The sequence below is a fragment of the Lepidochelys kempii genome, chromosome 5, assembly GCF_965140265.1.
Source record: "Lepidochelys kempii isolate rLepKem1 chromosome 5, rLepKem1.hap2, whole genome shotgun sequence".
In the NCBI taxonomy this organism is placed as follows: Eukaryota; Metazoa; Chordata; order Testudines; family Cheloniidae; genus Lepidochelys; species Lepidochelys kempii.
In genome coordinates this window covers 135,451,691-135,466,324 of record NC_133260.1, presented here as the reverse complement: position 1 = coordinate 135,466,324, position 14,634 = coordinate 135,451,691, and the positions used below count along the sequence as shown (strand labels likewise).

Genomic DNA, 14,634 nt, shown 5'->3' with positions numbered 1-14,634 from the left:
GCTGCCTGATTCTGAGGCCTTGACCATATGGGACAGTTCTACCAATTTCTTCGGTGTGGTTCTATCGTTTAGGTTAAGCTGAATAGGAACAGGTTTAATCTAAACCAAGTTTCAAGTGTCCAAGCAGAGGTTTGCACTAGTTTAACTGCGTCACTAAGGGCACGTCTTCACTAGCAAGGTTAAAGTGCTGCTGCGGAAGTGCTTTAAGGTGGCTGTGTAGTTGCAGCACAAAACCACCTCCATGAGGGGAATAGCTACCAGCACTGGGAGCCCGGTGTACACTGGCACTTACTTACAGTGCTCAGGGGGTTGTCTTTACAGCAGTGCTATAAAGTGCCAGTGTGGACAAGCCCGAGGTCTGTTTTAAAAAGAAATGCTCTAAATTGCTTACATTGGCAAGCTATAGCAGTGTAAGTTGAGGTGTGAATTTAAACTGATATAAACAAAAAGAAAAGGAGGACTTGTGGCACCTTAGAGACTAACCAGTTTATTTGAGCATAAGCTTTCGTGAGCTACAGCTCACTTCATTGGAGCTCACGAAAGCTTATGCTCAAATAAATTGGTTAGTCTCTAAGGTGCCACAAGTCCTCCTTTTCTTTTTGCGAATACAGACTAACATGGCTGTTATTCTGAAACCTGAGATAAACAGTTATCCTGTTATAACCCCTCCCACTGTTTGGACAGTATCATTCTGTTTTTTTTCAGTTTAGCTTAAATTTAATAAGTTAAACCAAAAGAGTTGTTCCTGTAAGTGTGTCCCCCGGTGGGTTTTACCAGTATAACTACAACAGTATAACTTGGAAGGAGCCCTGATGCTGCTGCCCTGTTCTGTGTGAGAGAAAATACCATTAACATTACAAGTGACCCATTGCACTCATGTTAGCTACATCTTCACTGCTAAAAGAAGTGGGGTTCTTAGGGATCAATGCTAGGCCCAATGCCATTCAATACTTTCAGTATTAATCTGGAAATAAATATAAAATCAATAGTGATAAAATATGCAGATGACACAAAAATTGGCAAAGTAGTAAATAATTATAAGGGCAGGCCTGTCATACAGAGCCATCTGGCTCACTGGGTAAGCTGGGCCCATTCAAACAAAACATGTTTTAATGCAGCCAGATGCAAAGGTATACATCTAGGATCAAAGAATACCTGTCATCCCTATAGAATGGGGACCTATATTCCTGGAAAGCAATTTTTTGGAAAAGGAAGTAGGGGCTATATAGTAGACAAGCAACTGAATGTGAGATCTCCGTGTGATGTTGGGAATAGTGAATAGGAGTAAGGAAGTCATTTTTACTTCTGTATACAGCACTGGTGAGACCAATACTGGAATACTGCATCCAGGTCTGGTGTCCACATTTTTAAAAGGATGCTGAAAAACTGGAGAGGGTGCAGAAAAAAGCCAGAAAAAAAGCTTTGAGGTCTGGAGAAAATGTCTTATGGTGAGAGACATAAAGAGCTCAGGCTCTTTAATTTAATTATAAGAAGATAGAAAGGTGACTTTATTAGTGTATAAGTACCTTAATGGGGAGAAAATACCAGGTAATAAAGGACTCTAATCTAGCAGAGAGAGGCAGGAAGCTGACACCTGACTAATTAAAATTAGTATTAAGACACACATTTCAGTGAATGAGGGTGTTTAACTATTGGAACAAGCCACCAATGGAAATGGTGAATTCTTCCTCTCTCGATGTCTGCAGATCAAGATTGTGGATGTCTTTCTGGAAGATATGCGTTAGCCAAACACAAGTTAATGGTCTCAAGACTGCAGCAACAGGGTGAAATTTAATAGCCTATTCTATACAGGAGGTCAGACTAAATGTCATTTATGGCCTTAGATGCTATGAATCTATGAAAGTGTTTTCACATTGAGATAGTTTTCTCACTGTACAATCCTAGTAGAGACAAAGCACAGGTAGCTTTTTCTCAACATAGCTAGTGTTGAGGGCAACCTTATTAACACCCCTCTTTTCTCTCCTCCCCACCCCACCCCGGTTTACCTCAATTAGCTACATCGAGATGAAAACTACAGTGCCTTGTTTCCCCTTGGATTTTACATGGAGATAGCCACTGGCTCTGAATCAGGCAGACTGGGTGTTGTCCACATACCCTACTTGAAGTGATACCCAGTGAGGAGGTACTGATCCCTTAACTTTTGCAGCCCCCCCTCCATCCCTGTCAGTATGATAAATAGGTAATATAGAGAGTAGAAATATCACCTACTGCTGTAAAATATAAACTAACATAACTTCTCTCTGCCCCAACTCTTTGGTCTAGTCAGCATATCATGGGGCTGAACAGAGCCCTTCTTTCATGCTTGTTACCCGAATGAAATTCCAATTGATGTTAATCAAAGTTCTGCATGAGTAGAGCATGCTGAATTAAGACCTTTACTCTATTTTGTAAAATGCAATAGTAAATGATTAAAACTAACAGTGATCTGCTTTGTATGTCACCAGATGAGCTGTACAAACAAAGTATTACTCAGCACTGTGCTGATCGCTCTTCCAGTTTTATATCTCTGATAGCAGTGCTGCATGTTATGTACCTTCCTTATAGGTTGAAAGCTATTGGAATAGACATTCTTCTAGCACAGCGGTTCTCAAACTTTAGCAACCCGGGGACCCCCATTTTGATTTAAAAATTTTCAGGGACTCCCAAGCCCCCCCGCTCAGCCCCTGTCCTGCCCCCTTCCTGAGGCCATGCCCCCTGCTCGCTCCATCACCCTTTCTCTGTCACTCGCTCTCCCCCACCCTCACTCACTTTCACCAGGTTGGGGCAGGGGGTTGAGGTGCAGGAGGGGGTACGGGATCTGGGAGGGAGTTTGGGTGCAGGATGAGGTTCGGCCTCTGGGCTGGGAGTTTGGTGCGGGCTCTGGGCTGGCAGTTTGGGTGCTGGAGGGTGTTCAGGGCTAGGGCAGGAGGGTGGGGTGTGGGAGGGGGTGAGAGGTGCGGGCTCTGGGTAGGGGTGTGGGATGGGGTGAGGGGCAGTGGTTACCTCCTGGGGCTCCCAAAAGCAACAGGCACATCTCTGGCAGCAACTCCTAGGCGGGAGGCCACCCTGCTCTACCTGCAGCTCCCATTGGCTGCAGTTCCTGGCCAGTAGGGGCTGTGGAGTCAGCAGTCGGGCCAGGGGCAGCATACGGAGACCCTCTGCCCCTGGCCACAGGGATGTGCTGGCTGCTTCCCGGAGCGATGTGGACAGTATCTGCTCCTCCCCCTCCTTCCCAGCGTCTCCTTCCTGAGGCACTAGGAGGGAGAGGGAGGAGTTGATCAGCGGGGCCACAGACCCCTGGGGGTCTGCGGACCCCAGTTTGAGAAACGCTGTTCTAGTGCACCATCAGCTAGCAAGGTCTTCCTTGTCTCAGTCATTTTAAAACTGAAGCTGATGAAGATTTTTGAGCTATTACCTTCCTACACATGAGAAATGTTTTGCCTTAATAAACTATTCGGTCATCTAATCTGACCTCCTACATATCACAGGTCCTTAAATTTTACCCGGTTTCCTCTGTATTAAATGCAATAACTTATGTTTGGCTAAAACATATTTTCCAGATATAATATAGAATAGAGATTTGATCACAAGTCTGCAATTAGTCAGTCTACGCTGACTGCTAATTTGGGGAGTCTGTTGCAGTTATGCAAGAGAGAACAATTTTCTATAATACTTGAGTTCATTTTTATTCATGAAAATTTTTGTCTTTACTCAGTATAGACCCTGAAGTATCATGAAGTACATCATGATGTCTGGATCATTAGAAAAAGGTTTCTAACTATCTGGGACATGCTCCCAATAGTAGTGGGGGCAAATAATGTAAGTAATTTTAAGAGGGAGCTTGATAACTTTGTAAATAGGATTATATGACAGGGTTGCTTGCGATTGCAGAGGACTGGATCCAGGGACTCAGAAGGTCACTTGCAGTCCTATGTTCTCAGAAATGAAAAGGTTGAGAACCCCTGATTTAGTGGGAATAGAACCCAGGCATTCCCAGTCTCCTGTCGTGGTCCCTAGTGGAGATGCAGCTTACGTTGGCATAGGGAGATCTTTTGTTAGTATAGTAAACTGCTTCTAAGAATGACACAGGTTATATCAGCAAAAGGGCTGTTTTGCCAGTATAGCTGCTGCTTCATGTGTATTGTGTGTTTTGTTTTGTTTTTTCTTGGTCAGTTTAGCTATGTCGAAACGGGGGTGCCAACAAAACTCCGTAGTGTAGACCTGGCCCAAGAGTGGCTTTGTTCCCCAATTGTTATAAGCTAAACCTGAAAAATTCTCTTTTATTCTGGAATAAGTGTGTCCACGCTGTAGGTTGCAGCAATATATCTGTTTAATTTAAATTTAATTTACATTTTTTAATTTTAATTTTAATTCACACTTTTTTATACTGAGAAAACTTTCCCTTGTAGACAGGGCCAAAGCCAATCTTTAGCTATTGTGGGGTTAGAAGAGCACTTTGGTGGGGTAGGTTATCCCTTAACTTCTTAATGTGGGGCTTCTTGTGCCTTCCTATGAAACACCTGTACTGGTGGTCATTGCTGGAGATGGAATTCCTGAGTTAGATGGGCTGCTGGTGTGATTAATGTGTGGAACAAACTACCAGTGCAGCAGCAGATACGTATGGACACATTCTGGAATTAGACAAGTCGTTAAGTATTGTGGATTGGAGAAACTTGCAACCAAAATACTAAATAGGTGGATGGACCTGCTTACGCAGCTTATCCTGGGGGGAAGAATCCTCTTTTCACTTAAATGTGATGAGCTAAATCCCATCCAGTTGGTAGGTTAACTATTAAAGAATACAAAGTAGATGATAACTCAGTTATTTAAAGTGGGGGAAATTGCCTAGAAGGGAAGATATATACACAGTGTAGTAAAATCCTAATGAATAAAACTTGATATTGGAGTTTACAGGAATGGCCACAGTGGTAAATCTAAAAATGAATGAGATGTTCTATAAAAGCAATAGTAGGAGATATATGTATAGGCAGCCTAGTGCTGTATCAACTGATTGGGGAAATCCTGGTTTTAAATATGTGCAGCCCTCAACATGATAAACAAATGTATATTGAATAATATAAACTTGTGTGTGTATAATAATGAATACTTTGCATTTCAGCAGCTTTCGGGGGAGATATTATCAAAGCATTACACAGACATTAAGTAAACCCTTGAAACGTCTCTGTGCTACAGGTTGTTATTATTCCCATTTTGTAGAGGAAGATAATGAGTCACAGCAATGTTAAGCAAATTAGCCAAGTTCATACTTCCAATTAGTGGACTGGCAGTAGAACCAAGAACTTCTGATTCCCAGTCCTGTACTCCAGGTACTGGATCATAATCCCTGTCTGAATGTGATCCTGTCTGTCAGACAATCTCCTTTTGTTTTTTTCCACAGTGCAATAATGCAGGTGTGCTGGCTAGTGAGGAAAGATAAATGCTGTCAGCGAATCAAACTGCCACACTTAAAAACAGTAGTGATAGGGCGTGGCCCAGAGACGGAGATCACAGACAAGAAGTGTTCACGGCAACAGGGTAAGTTATAACTTCAGTTTACATGCAACTGCTGGATTGATGACAACCCAGTGATTCCAAAAAAAGTGTAAGAAACCTGTGGGGTACAGGTATAGAAATTCTGTGATGGTGTCATGTCAGATTGTGAGATTCATTTCTGTTTCATTGTTCTTCTGTTTGATTACATTGCTCTGATAGGCTGTAAACTCTAAAGCCCAGCTGGCAGTGATTGGGTATTTAAGGGATGGGCAGTTCAGGTGGGAACTACAGTTTCGCTCTGAAAATCAAAGCAGGAGTCTTTCTGGCATGCTGTGTAATTATCAGTCATGGGGCTCCAATCCAGTGGGTCTTTTAGCCACAGAAGATCTCTGCTCTCTAGGTAGAGCTGAAAGACAAGGAGGACTTGTGGCACCTTAGAGACTAACAAATTTATTTGAGCATAAGCTTTCGTGAGCTACAGCTCACTTCATCGGATGCATGCAGTGGAAAATACAGTGGGGAGATTTATATACATAGAGAACATGAAACAATGGGTGTTACCATATACACTGTAATGAGAGTGATCACTTAAGGTGAGCTATTACCAGCAGGAGAGCGAGGGAGTGGGGTGGGGGGGAAGCCTTTTGTAGTGATAATCAAGGTGGGCCATTTCCAGCAGTTGACAAGAACATCTGAGGAACGGTGGGGGAATAAATATGGGGAAATAGTTTTACTTTGTGTAATGACCCATGCACTGCCAGTCTCTATTCAAGCCTAAGTTAATTCCAATTCAGCAGTCTCTCGTTGGAGTCTGTTTTTGAAGTTTTTTTTCTTGAAGAATTGCAACTTTTAGGTCTGCAATCGAGTGACCAAAGAGATTGAAGTGTTCTCTGACTGGTTTTTGAATGTTATAATTCTTGACGTCTGATGTGTCCATTTATTCTTTGAGACTGTCCGGTTTGACCAATGTACATGGCAGAGGGGCATTGCTGGCACATGATGGCATATATCACATTGGTAGATGTGCAGGTGAACGAGCCTCTGATAGTGTGGCTGATGTGATTAGGCCCTATGATGCTGTCCCCTGAATAGATATGTGGACACAGTTGGCAATGGGCTTTGTTGCAAGGATAGGTTCCTGGGTTAGTGGTTCTGTTGTGTGGTGTGTGGTTGCTGGTGAGTATTTGCTTCAGGTTGTGGGGCTGTCTGTAAGTGAGGACTGGCCTGTCTCCCAAGATCTGTGAGAGTGATGAGTCATCCTTCAGGATAGGTTGTAGATCATTGATGATGCATTGGAGAGGTTTTAGTTGGGGGCTGAAGGTGATGGCTAGTGGAGTTCTGTTATTTTCTTTCTTGGGCCTGTCCTATAGTAGGCGACTTCGAGGTACTCTTCTGCCTCTGTCAGTCTGTTTCTTTACTTCAGCAGGTGGGTATTGTAGTTGTAAGAATGCTTGATAGAGATCTTGTAGGTGTTTGTCTCTGTCTGAGGGGTTGGAGCAAATGGGGTTGTATCGTAGAGCTTGGCTGTAGACAATGGATCGTGTGGTGTGGTCTGGATGAAAGCTGGAGGCATGTAGGTAGGAATAGCGTAGAGCTGATTATCGATTCTAGCTATTCTGTTCTCATTATAGGAGCTTGCAAAGGGCTCTGTAATCTGACAGGCATGAGGGAACGTGGCCTTTCTGTCACCAGGAGAAGTAGAAATTGACCTTTTATAAAACAGTCTTATACCTAGTCTGTTGAAAACCTGTAAATTCATATAGAACTGATAAATGGTGGAGAGTGTTTTGAGTCTGACATTCTCTCCAGTTTCCAGTTAATTTGATTTTTATATATTGTTCATGTTCCTAGAAGTGCCAGTACGTGTATTTCATAAATTGAAAAGTAACTGGATGCATTTTGTAGCAAGGGTAGCAGTCTCTGTTAAATTCTATAGAACTCTGTAAAAGGTTCTGTAGCAAGGATATGATTTGGTCCTAGTTTCCTTTGTATCATATCCCCTGGTACAACTATAAAATACCAAGTGGTGCTAGCCGCAGATTTTTTAAGAAGGTTTCAGAGTAACAGCCGTGTTAGTCTGTATTTGCAAAAAGAAAAGGAGGACTTGTGGCACCTTAGAGACTAACCCATTTATTTGAGCATAAGCTTTCGTGAGCTACAGCTCACTTCATCGGATGCATACTGTGGAAAGTACAGAAGATCTTTTTATACACACAAACCATGAAAAAAATGGGTATTTACCACTACAAAAGGAACATACATTGTGGGCCAGATCCCCAGCTGAATTTGGCTTCAGTAGAGCTGTGCCAGTTTACTCCTATGTTTAAGTAATTCTCTGATGCTTTTGTTTTTTCTTTTCAGTGCAGCTAAAAGCAGACTGTAATAAAGGGTATGTCAAGATCAAACAGGTATGTTCGTTTATGGATGTCCAGTATTACTTTTATTTACTGAGGGTTGTCATTGTGCTTGTTGCTTTACAAAACATGGCAGATGACACAATCCCATCACAGAGCTTGCAATCTAAAATGTCCAGACACTGGAGAAGGGGTCAATCAGGGAGTTTAGTGGATGAGCTAATGATGTAATACATCTTCTGTATGCTGCAGTGGGAGGACTGTTTCACTCCTCTTCCCTGCACCGGGTAACATCCTGGAAGATGGCTAAGATTTATGGCTGGTCCAGACTTAACATTTAGGTGGTTGTGGCTACCTCGCTTGGGGTGTGAAGAATTCACACCCCTGAGCGCTGTAGCTATGCCAGCCTGACTGCTGGTATAGATGCAGCGGGGTCAACAGAAGACTGCTTCCATCAACCTAGCTACCGTTTCTCAGGGAGATGGTGTTAATACAGTGATGGAAAAACCCCATCTGTCACTGGAGGCTGTGTCTACATTATGACATTGCTATGGTGCTATAGTCCTGTGGTGTAGATATGGCCTAAGATTTCTGCTGCTGCTCCTCATGTTGCTTCTCCCCCACCTGTTGCTGGGGCCTGGGGGGGTGGCCTCTGTCTAGGCTGTCTAGACTTGGAGAATAGGTAGTGTTTTAATTAACACAATTTTAAACGCTACTTAGCATCCAGCGTAGACAGGGTTTAACACCTTTACTAGGTTCCTCACCCAGGGTTAGCAGCCTGTTTTCCTAGCCTAGACAAGGCCTCTCTGTTTGTTTGTCTGGGTTTCTGGGTGTGTTAATCGTCACAGTACCTGATCATCTTGGGAGTTATCCTTGCAATCCCTTCTAACACTTGACTGTTAGGGGTAGAGTTGAAATAAAAAAAACTTATTTCACTCAGGCCATCTAATGGTAATTAACTTTGTCACAACTAATTTGTGTCCCAATTAGACTGGTGACCTACCAGAGAGAGAGAGAGAGACTAGCTTTTCACAGAAATCGTTACACTACTGTACTACAAATACTGTACTCTGGATGCAGTGCCCTACAGGTCCAAAAAGCACCTCGGCAGCTTACTGGGCTTGGTTAGAAACAAATCTTTCTTCCAAAGACCCCAACTGCTTGATAAACGTTTTACACTTGGCTGCAAACTATATTCAGTGAAATCACTAAGGGATCAGCAACCACTGGTTGCCTAGTGAGTAAGCTTTAATTACAGTCTGAATACAACTGTACAAGAAACATTGGGAACACTGTGACTGTATTCAGATAGGCAGTTGCCTCTGAAGATGGTGCTTAGTGCAAGTTTCACTGTATAAGAGGATTGCTCCTGGCCTGAAGGAAGTGCAGTGCTAGGGTGTCAGGAAGTAGCCTTCAAACAGCACATGGTTCAGGATGGAAAGTGAAGAAAATTTTATTCCTCTGAAAATTTAGGGCATTATAATTCAGCAGAATATCTTGGGATTCCAGCTGAAACTTGAAGGGCTAAAACTCATGCAGAGTACCCCGGGCTCCAAGTCATAGTGCCATTGTGTGGACCTTGCAGGTATCCAACAGGAACTCTGCTAAAGAGAAACCTGGAGGCAGTGTTTAGAGGCTGAATCTGGTTTTGTCCAGTGTGTTGATTGTATAATTAACTAAAAGCATTTCATGGAAGCAGGGAATCCAGTTCCTCAAGAATACAAGTAGCTCAACCTCAAGTGATCTTGACTGTAGTATAGTCTTCTCCAAGACCTGACCCCTCTCTGTTTTGCCCCCCTCTTCCCCAGCAATGCTGGGATATTGGTTGTAACTAAGGCTACAATTATGTCACGGAAGTCACGCAATCCGTGACTTCCAAAGACCTCCGTGACCTTTTCTGTCCTGGGGCTGGAGCTCCCAGCCAGCCCCGCCCCTGCAGCTCCCATTCCCTGCCCTGGTTGGGGAACCCCGCAGCTGCCCTGCTGCAGCAGGCAGTGGGGTTACCCCAGAGCTCCCACGCACCACAGCAGTGGGCGCTGAACCCACCTATCCCTTTTGTCAGGGATATTTTTAATGAAAGTCAGGGACAGGTCACAGGCTTCCATGAATTTTTATTTATTGCCTGTGAACTGTCCATGACTTTTACTAAAAATATCCACGACAAAAACTTAGCCTTAATTATAACTGATTTAGAGAGGACAGAGCTACCTCTAGAGCCACCAGCAGAGCTTCTGGAAGCACGTGAGTTTTCAAAACCCTTTTTTGGGGAAGAAACACATGAGGATTATATAGATTTGTAAATAGCTATGAAAGAAAAGGTAGGTCAAAGTTTCAGTTTAACTCACCTTGTGAGTGTCCCTTTGATAGGGCAGCTGTGAAGAGCATCACTGAGTTTGCTGATATAGATATGCAGGCTATTATTTTTAATTTCTTGAATATTATTTTTTGTGACAGGTTGTACATACCTCAGGCAGGGTAAGGGTTAACTTCCTTCAAAGGAAGTCAGGCAGCGGGTCTTGACTTGAAGCCCTCTAGGCAGTTATTTAAATGGGAAGTATTTAGTGCAGCACAGAAACTGAACTGGGAGGTGACCAGGTCCAGCTCAGCCAAAGGGCAAGAAAAACCTGAAGAAAGGGATGCTTCTTTGCTGGACAGCTGCATTCTTCCTGAGACATCCCAGGAGAGAGGAATTAATTTCCTTTTGCTCTACTCTTGCCCAGATGGAAGTGAGCCTCCCAGAGGTGGGATTGGCAATGGGCCATGCCCTGTGAGCCAAAGCTGCTGAAAGCCTTGGGCCCCCTGTATGAAGAAGAGCCAGAGTAGAGTTGCTCTGTGCTGCCCACATGGATGGCTCTTTCTTCTTCCTTGGCTGTTTTCTCTGTTTCCTGGTGCCTGACACTACAGTCTACCAGCCTTTCATGCTGTGATTGATTTCTTACAAAGGCACACAGAGAACATAAGTAACATTTAAAATAATATTTTAATGGGTGTAAAACGGGATATTGCAACAGTCTGGTGTTGTAACCGCTCTTTTATGTGGTGTGAAGCTAGCTACACTTACACGAACCTTTCATCGTTAATACGGTCATGGAGAGGCTCAGTTTGTATAGAAACACATGTCAACATAGAACTAAAGTGTATAAATGCCTCTTTAATATGACTAAGTGCCACAGGAGAAACGCTTTTTGGTACTTTCATAAAATATGAGACTTAATTTTTCCATAATTGAGATGATCTATATTTTTTCAATGTTTTTTTTTATTTGAAATATTTGTAACATGGGGCTCAGTTCTGCCCATGGCATTACTCCTGTGTAACTGAGGGCAGCATTAGGCCTGTCATAGGTATTCACACACACATTTGGAATGGCAAAATCTTCTCACAGAGCTAGTCACCAATGAAATAAAACAACTTATGCTAAGAATCTTCCAAAGATGCCGTGCATTTGGAGCACAGTAAGAAGACACATATCGCTATAAAGGAGACTGATCAGAAAGTACAACTGTTTGGAACCTAGGTGCTGGTTTCTGATGCTGAGTATTGGAGTCAGACTTGATGCAGCTACTATTTATTTATTTTTCCAAGCACCTAAAGATATGCCAAAGGCCTTAAAACCCAGATGAAGACACATCTTGATCCTGCAACCGATATCACTAACACGGACCCTGTACCCATGTGGAACTGACCTCATTTGGGTCATGGGCTCCGTGGCAGGGCGAGATCACAGCCAGTACAATTAATGTGGACTCTGTACCAATGTGGGACCAGCTCCATTGAGGTCACAGGGGCTTCATGGCAAGGCAGGGTCAGAACCAGCTCCACCAACCTGTACCCATGTAGGATCCCAGTATGGCTGCATGCTTTGGTGGGGTCACAACCAATGCCACCAACACAGACCCTAGTGGGGTGCAGGGCTTTGTGGTGGTATGGAGTCCCAGTCAGCTCTGCTAACACAGACCCTGTTCCCATGTGGGATCCCATTAGGCTCATTAGGGCTTCATGCTGGTGCAGGGTTTGCTCTAGCAGTTCTGATTGCAGGATGAGGCTCTAAATCTACACCTCAAACTCCAGTTTTTGATTTGCATTAAAATGGGCCAGTATGTGGAGTGGGGTGGAGGAAGTGCCATGTATTCTTCCCTCTCTGCGTTACAGGGCAGGGATGCCCTAGAACAGTTTGGGGTAGTTGGGTTTTGGTATGTCTGAATTTGGGATCTGTGCTTGTATGCCAATTCCTACATTGTGCTTTTTTTCTGATTACCCAAAGATGGGCGTGAACCCAGCCAGTGTTGATTTGGTGGATATTGGCAAGGATGAAGAAGTGAAGCTGAAACCAGGACAGGTTCTACATCTTGTGAATAAACTTTACCCCTATACTGTACAATTCTTGGAAGTCACAGGGGTGTCTGGCGCACTAGCAAAAGGGAAGACAAAAGCAAACAAGAGGCCATTCGTAGATTCAGGGAATAGTAACATGGAAAACGTGTCTGAAAAAAGTATGAAAATGGAGCAACGAGACTTGCAAGATGGTAGTTCAAGCTGCAAGCCAAACAATACCAGTAATTCTTCCTCCTCTCCCCATGACAGCTCTTCCAGCCACAAGGTGAGCAGTAGAATGCCCTGCCCGATCACGCCCATCATTGCCAGCGCTGGTGGAGCTGCACTGGTGTTACAGCAATTGTGGGAGAACGTCAAAACCTCTTCCGTGCACACTGAGCCTCAGTGTAGTCAGTCAAATCCGCTGACTGTAGGGCAGAAACCAGTTCTACTCAAGTGACTCCTGTTCGCATGGAAAACCCAACATAGATTTGGGGGAGCAAGCTGAATTTCCTTCTGGCTTGTACATCAGCCACAGAATTGCTAACTAAGGCCTCGATCCTGCATCCACATGGGCAGACCCCTACTGAAATCAGTGGGGCTTCACATGGGTGCACTCAGCTGCCTGCAGCAGACTGCAGGATGATGGCTTTGCTTCCAACTGTAGAATCTTGGTGGTGGGTGATGGTGTGAGCCAGAAGAGCTCAGCTTGACTCTGATTTTAGGTGGGTTTGTGGGGTTGGCAGCTAGGAAATCCATTGTTTTACTTGAAAATGGAGGAGATTTGGCCTGGAAATAGCGAGTGCGAACTGATGAAACCCCTTGATCTTTTCCCAGTCACTTTTCAGAGTAGAAGCACACTCAAATTAAGTGTCCATCACATACCAAAAAGAATGAGTTTGTCCCTGCCTCTGCCCACTCATTGAAACCAAACTTGCCAGAGGTTGCCACTAACTCTGTGTTCCTCATTTTCTGGGTGCCATACTTGGGGCCTGTTTCCCTCCCCACACATACACACACACACACACAAGACCTGCGCACGCCTACAGGCAGGAGCACAGGGCTGGGAGACAGAGAGTTCTGTGTTCTTCTAATCCTGGCTTTGATACTCATTCACTATGTGGCCTTGGGCTAATCACTTTGCCTTTGTTTCAGTTTCTCTCTCTATAAGATAGACACATTGCTTCTCAAACTGTGAGTTGGGACCCCAAAGTGGGTCGTGAACCAATTTTAATGGGGTCACCAGACTTGCTAAAGCCCGAGCCCCATCGCCTGGGGTGGCTAGGCTCGGGCTTTGGCTTTGGTCCCCCTGCCCGGGCTTCTGTCCCCCATCCTGGGGTCATGTAGTAATTTTTGTTGTCAGAAGGGGGTTGCAGTGCAATGAAGTTAGAGAACCTCTGAAAAAGTAGTAATGCTTACACACTTGCCTCATGAGAGGGTTATGAGGGTTAACGTGTTAATATCCGTGACATGTTTTGAATATATAGAGTGCCATAAAATGCTACATATTCTGAAAACAATCTGTCTCCAAGTGTCTCAAGCTGGGCACCCAATCACTGAGAAACCCAAAGTTAGTAGAGGTTTTTGCTAATGTTGGCATAATCTCCCAGTGCCTGAGCACTGTCTATTTGAAAAAACACCACTCACCCACCTTAGCCCATATTGTTGTTGAAGATAAATGTATTAATGTGTGTAAGGTTAAGATGTTATGGCGGTGGGTGCAATAGAAATGAAAGTAAAGTGTTGCATTCAGTAGAGGGTTTGAATGGTGGCAGAGAGCGAGGCCTGGGACCACCCACTGAATGACACAGATAAAAAGAAATATTAATGGCTGCCTTGTTCACAAAGCACTGTCTGTCCTGTGCATTGAGTGATGCAGGGTCCTGTAGAAGAACAGTCTGTGATCATGTCATTAAGGGCTGTGTCATAATGCAGATGAATAAGGGGGCCAAACTAAAGATGCCTGCACAACTCTAATTCTGGAATTTCCCGGCTGAAAGTGTTTTACTTTAACAGTTTTTTTGAAGTAAAGTTTGCAAAGTTATTTCATAAGTTTTCTAAAAAGAAAATACCTTTTTAACACAGGTATGTTTTTGTATCAGCAAAGTAATATTGGAGGTATAAAAATTATTTAATTGAAGATTTTGGATTCTGCTTAAATATCATTAGATTTTTTTTTTTTAACTTTCTTCTGAATGCCTATTCTATTTATACTCCAGGAACATTTAGGACATTGGAGTCAAGGTCTGAAGATCTCCATGCAAGACCCAAAAATGCAGGTGGGAATGATCCACACTATACTTTGAACGTGGATTGGTAAATTATTCCATGAGCATCCCATTCAGAATGCTGTTGAGCCAGCTGCATGTTAAAATTAGCAACTGTGCATGTATTATGTCAACCTGTTTTCTAGATGCATTAGTCCTTTTCCATCAGGCCAGCAGGAGACCTCTCTCACCTTGGAGAGCTGTTG

The 14,634-nt window shown here is 43.7% G+C and overlaps 1 protein-coding gene across 1 annotated transcript in view; it reads left to right on the top strand.

Annotated features, from left to right (window-relative positions):
• The first annotated feature begins 597 nt into the window (after positions 1-597).
• The window catches only part of APTX (aprataxin), a 36,133-nt gene continuing 22,096 nt past the window's right edge, over positions 598-14,634 (top strand). Inside the window, 6 exon segments of the mRNA XM_073346033.1 lie at positions 598-1,409; positions 1,412-1,448; positions 5,399-5,535; positions 7,855-7,901; positions 12,112-12,447; positions 14,381-14,440. Of these exon segments, the coding sequence (XP_073202134.1) occupies positions 1,376-1,409; positions 1,412-1,448; positions 5,399-5,535; positions 7,855-7,901; positions 12,112-12,447; positions 14,381-14,440 (651 nt within the window). The 5' untranslated portion in view covers positions 598-1,375.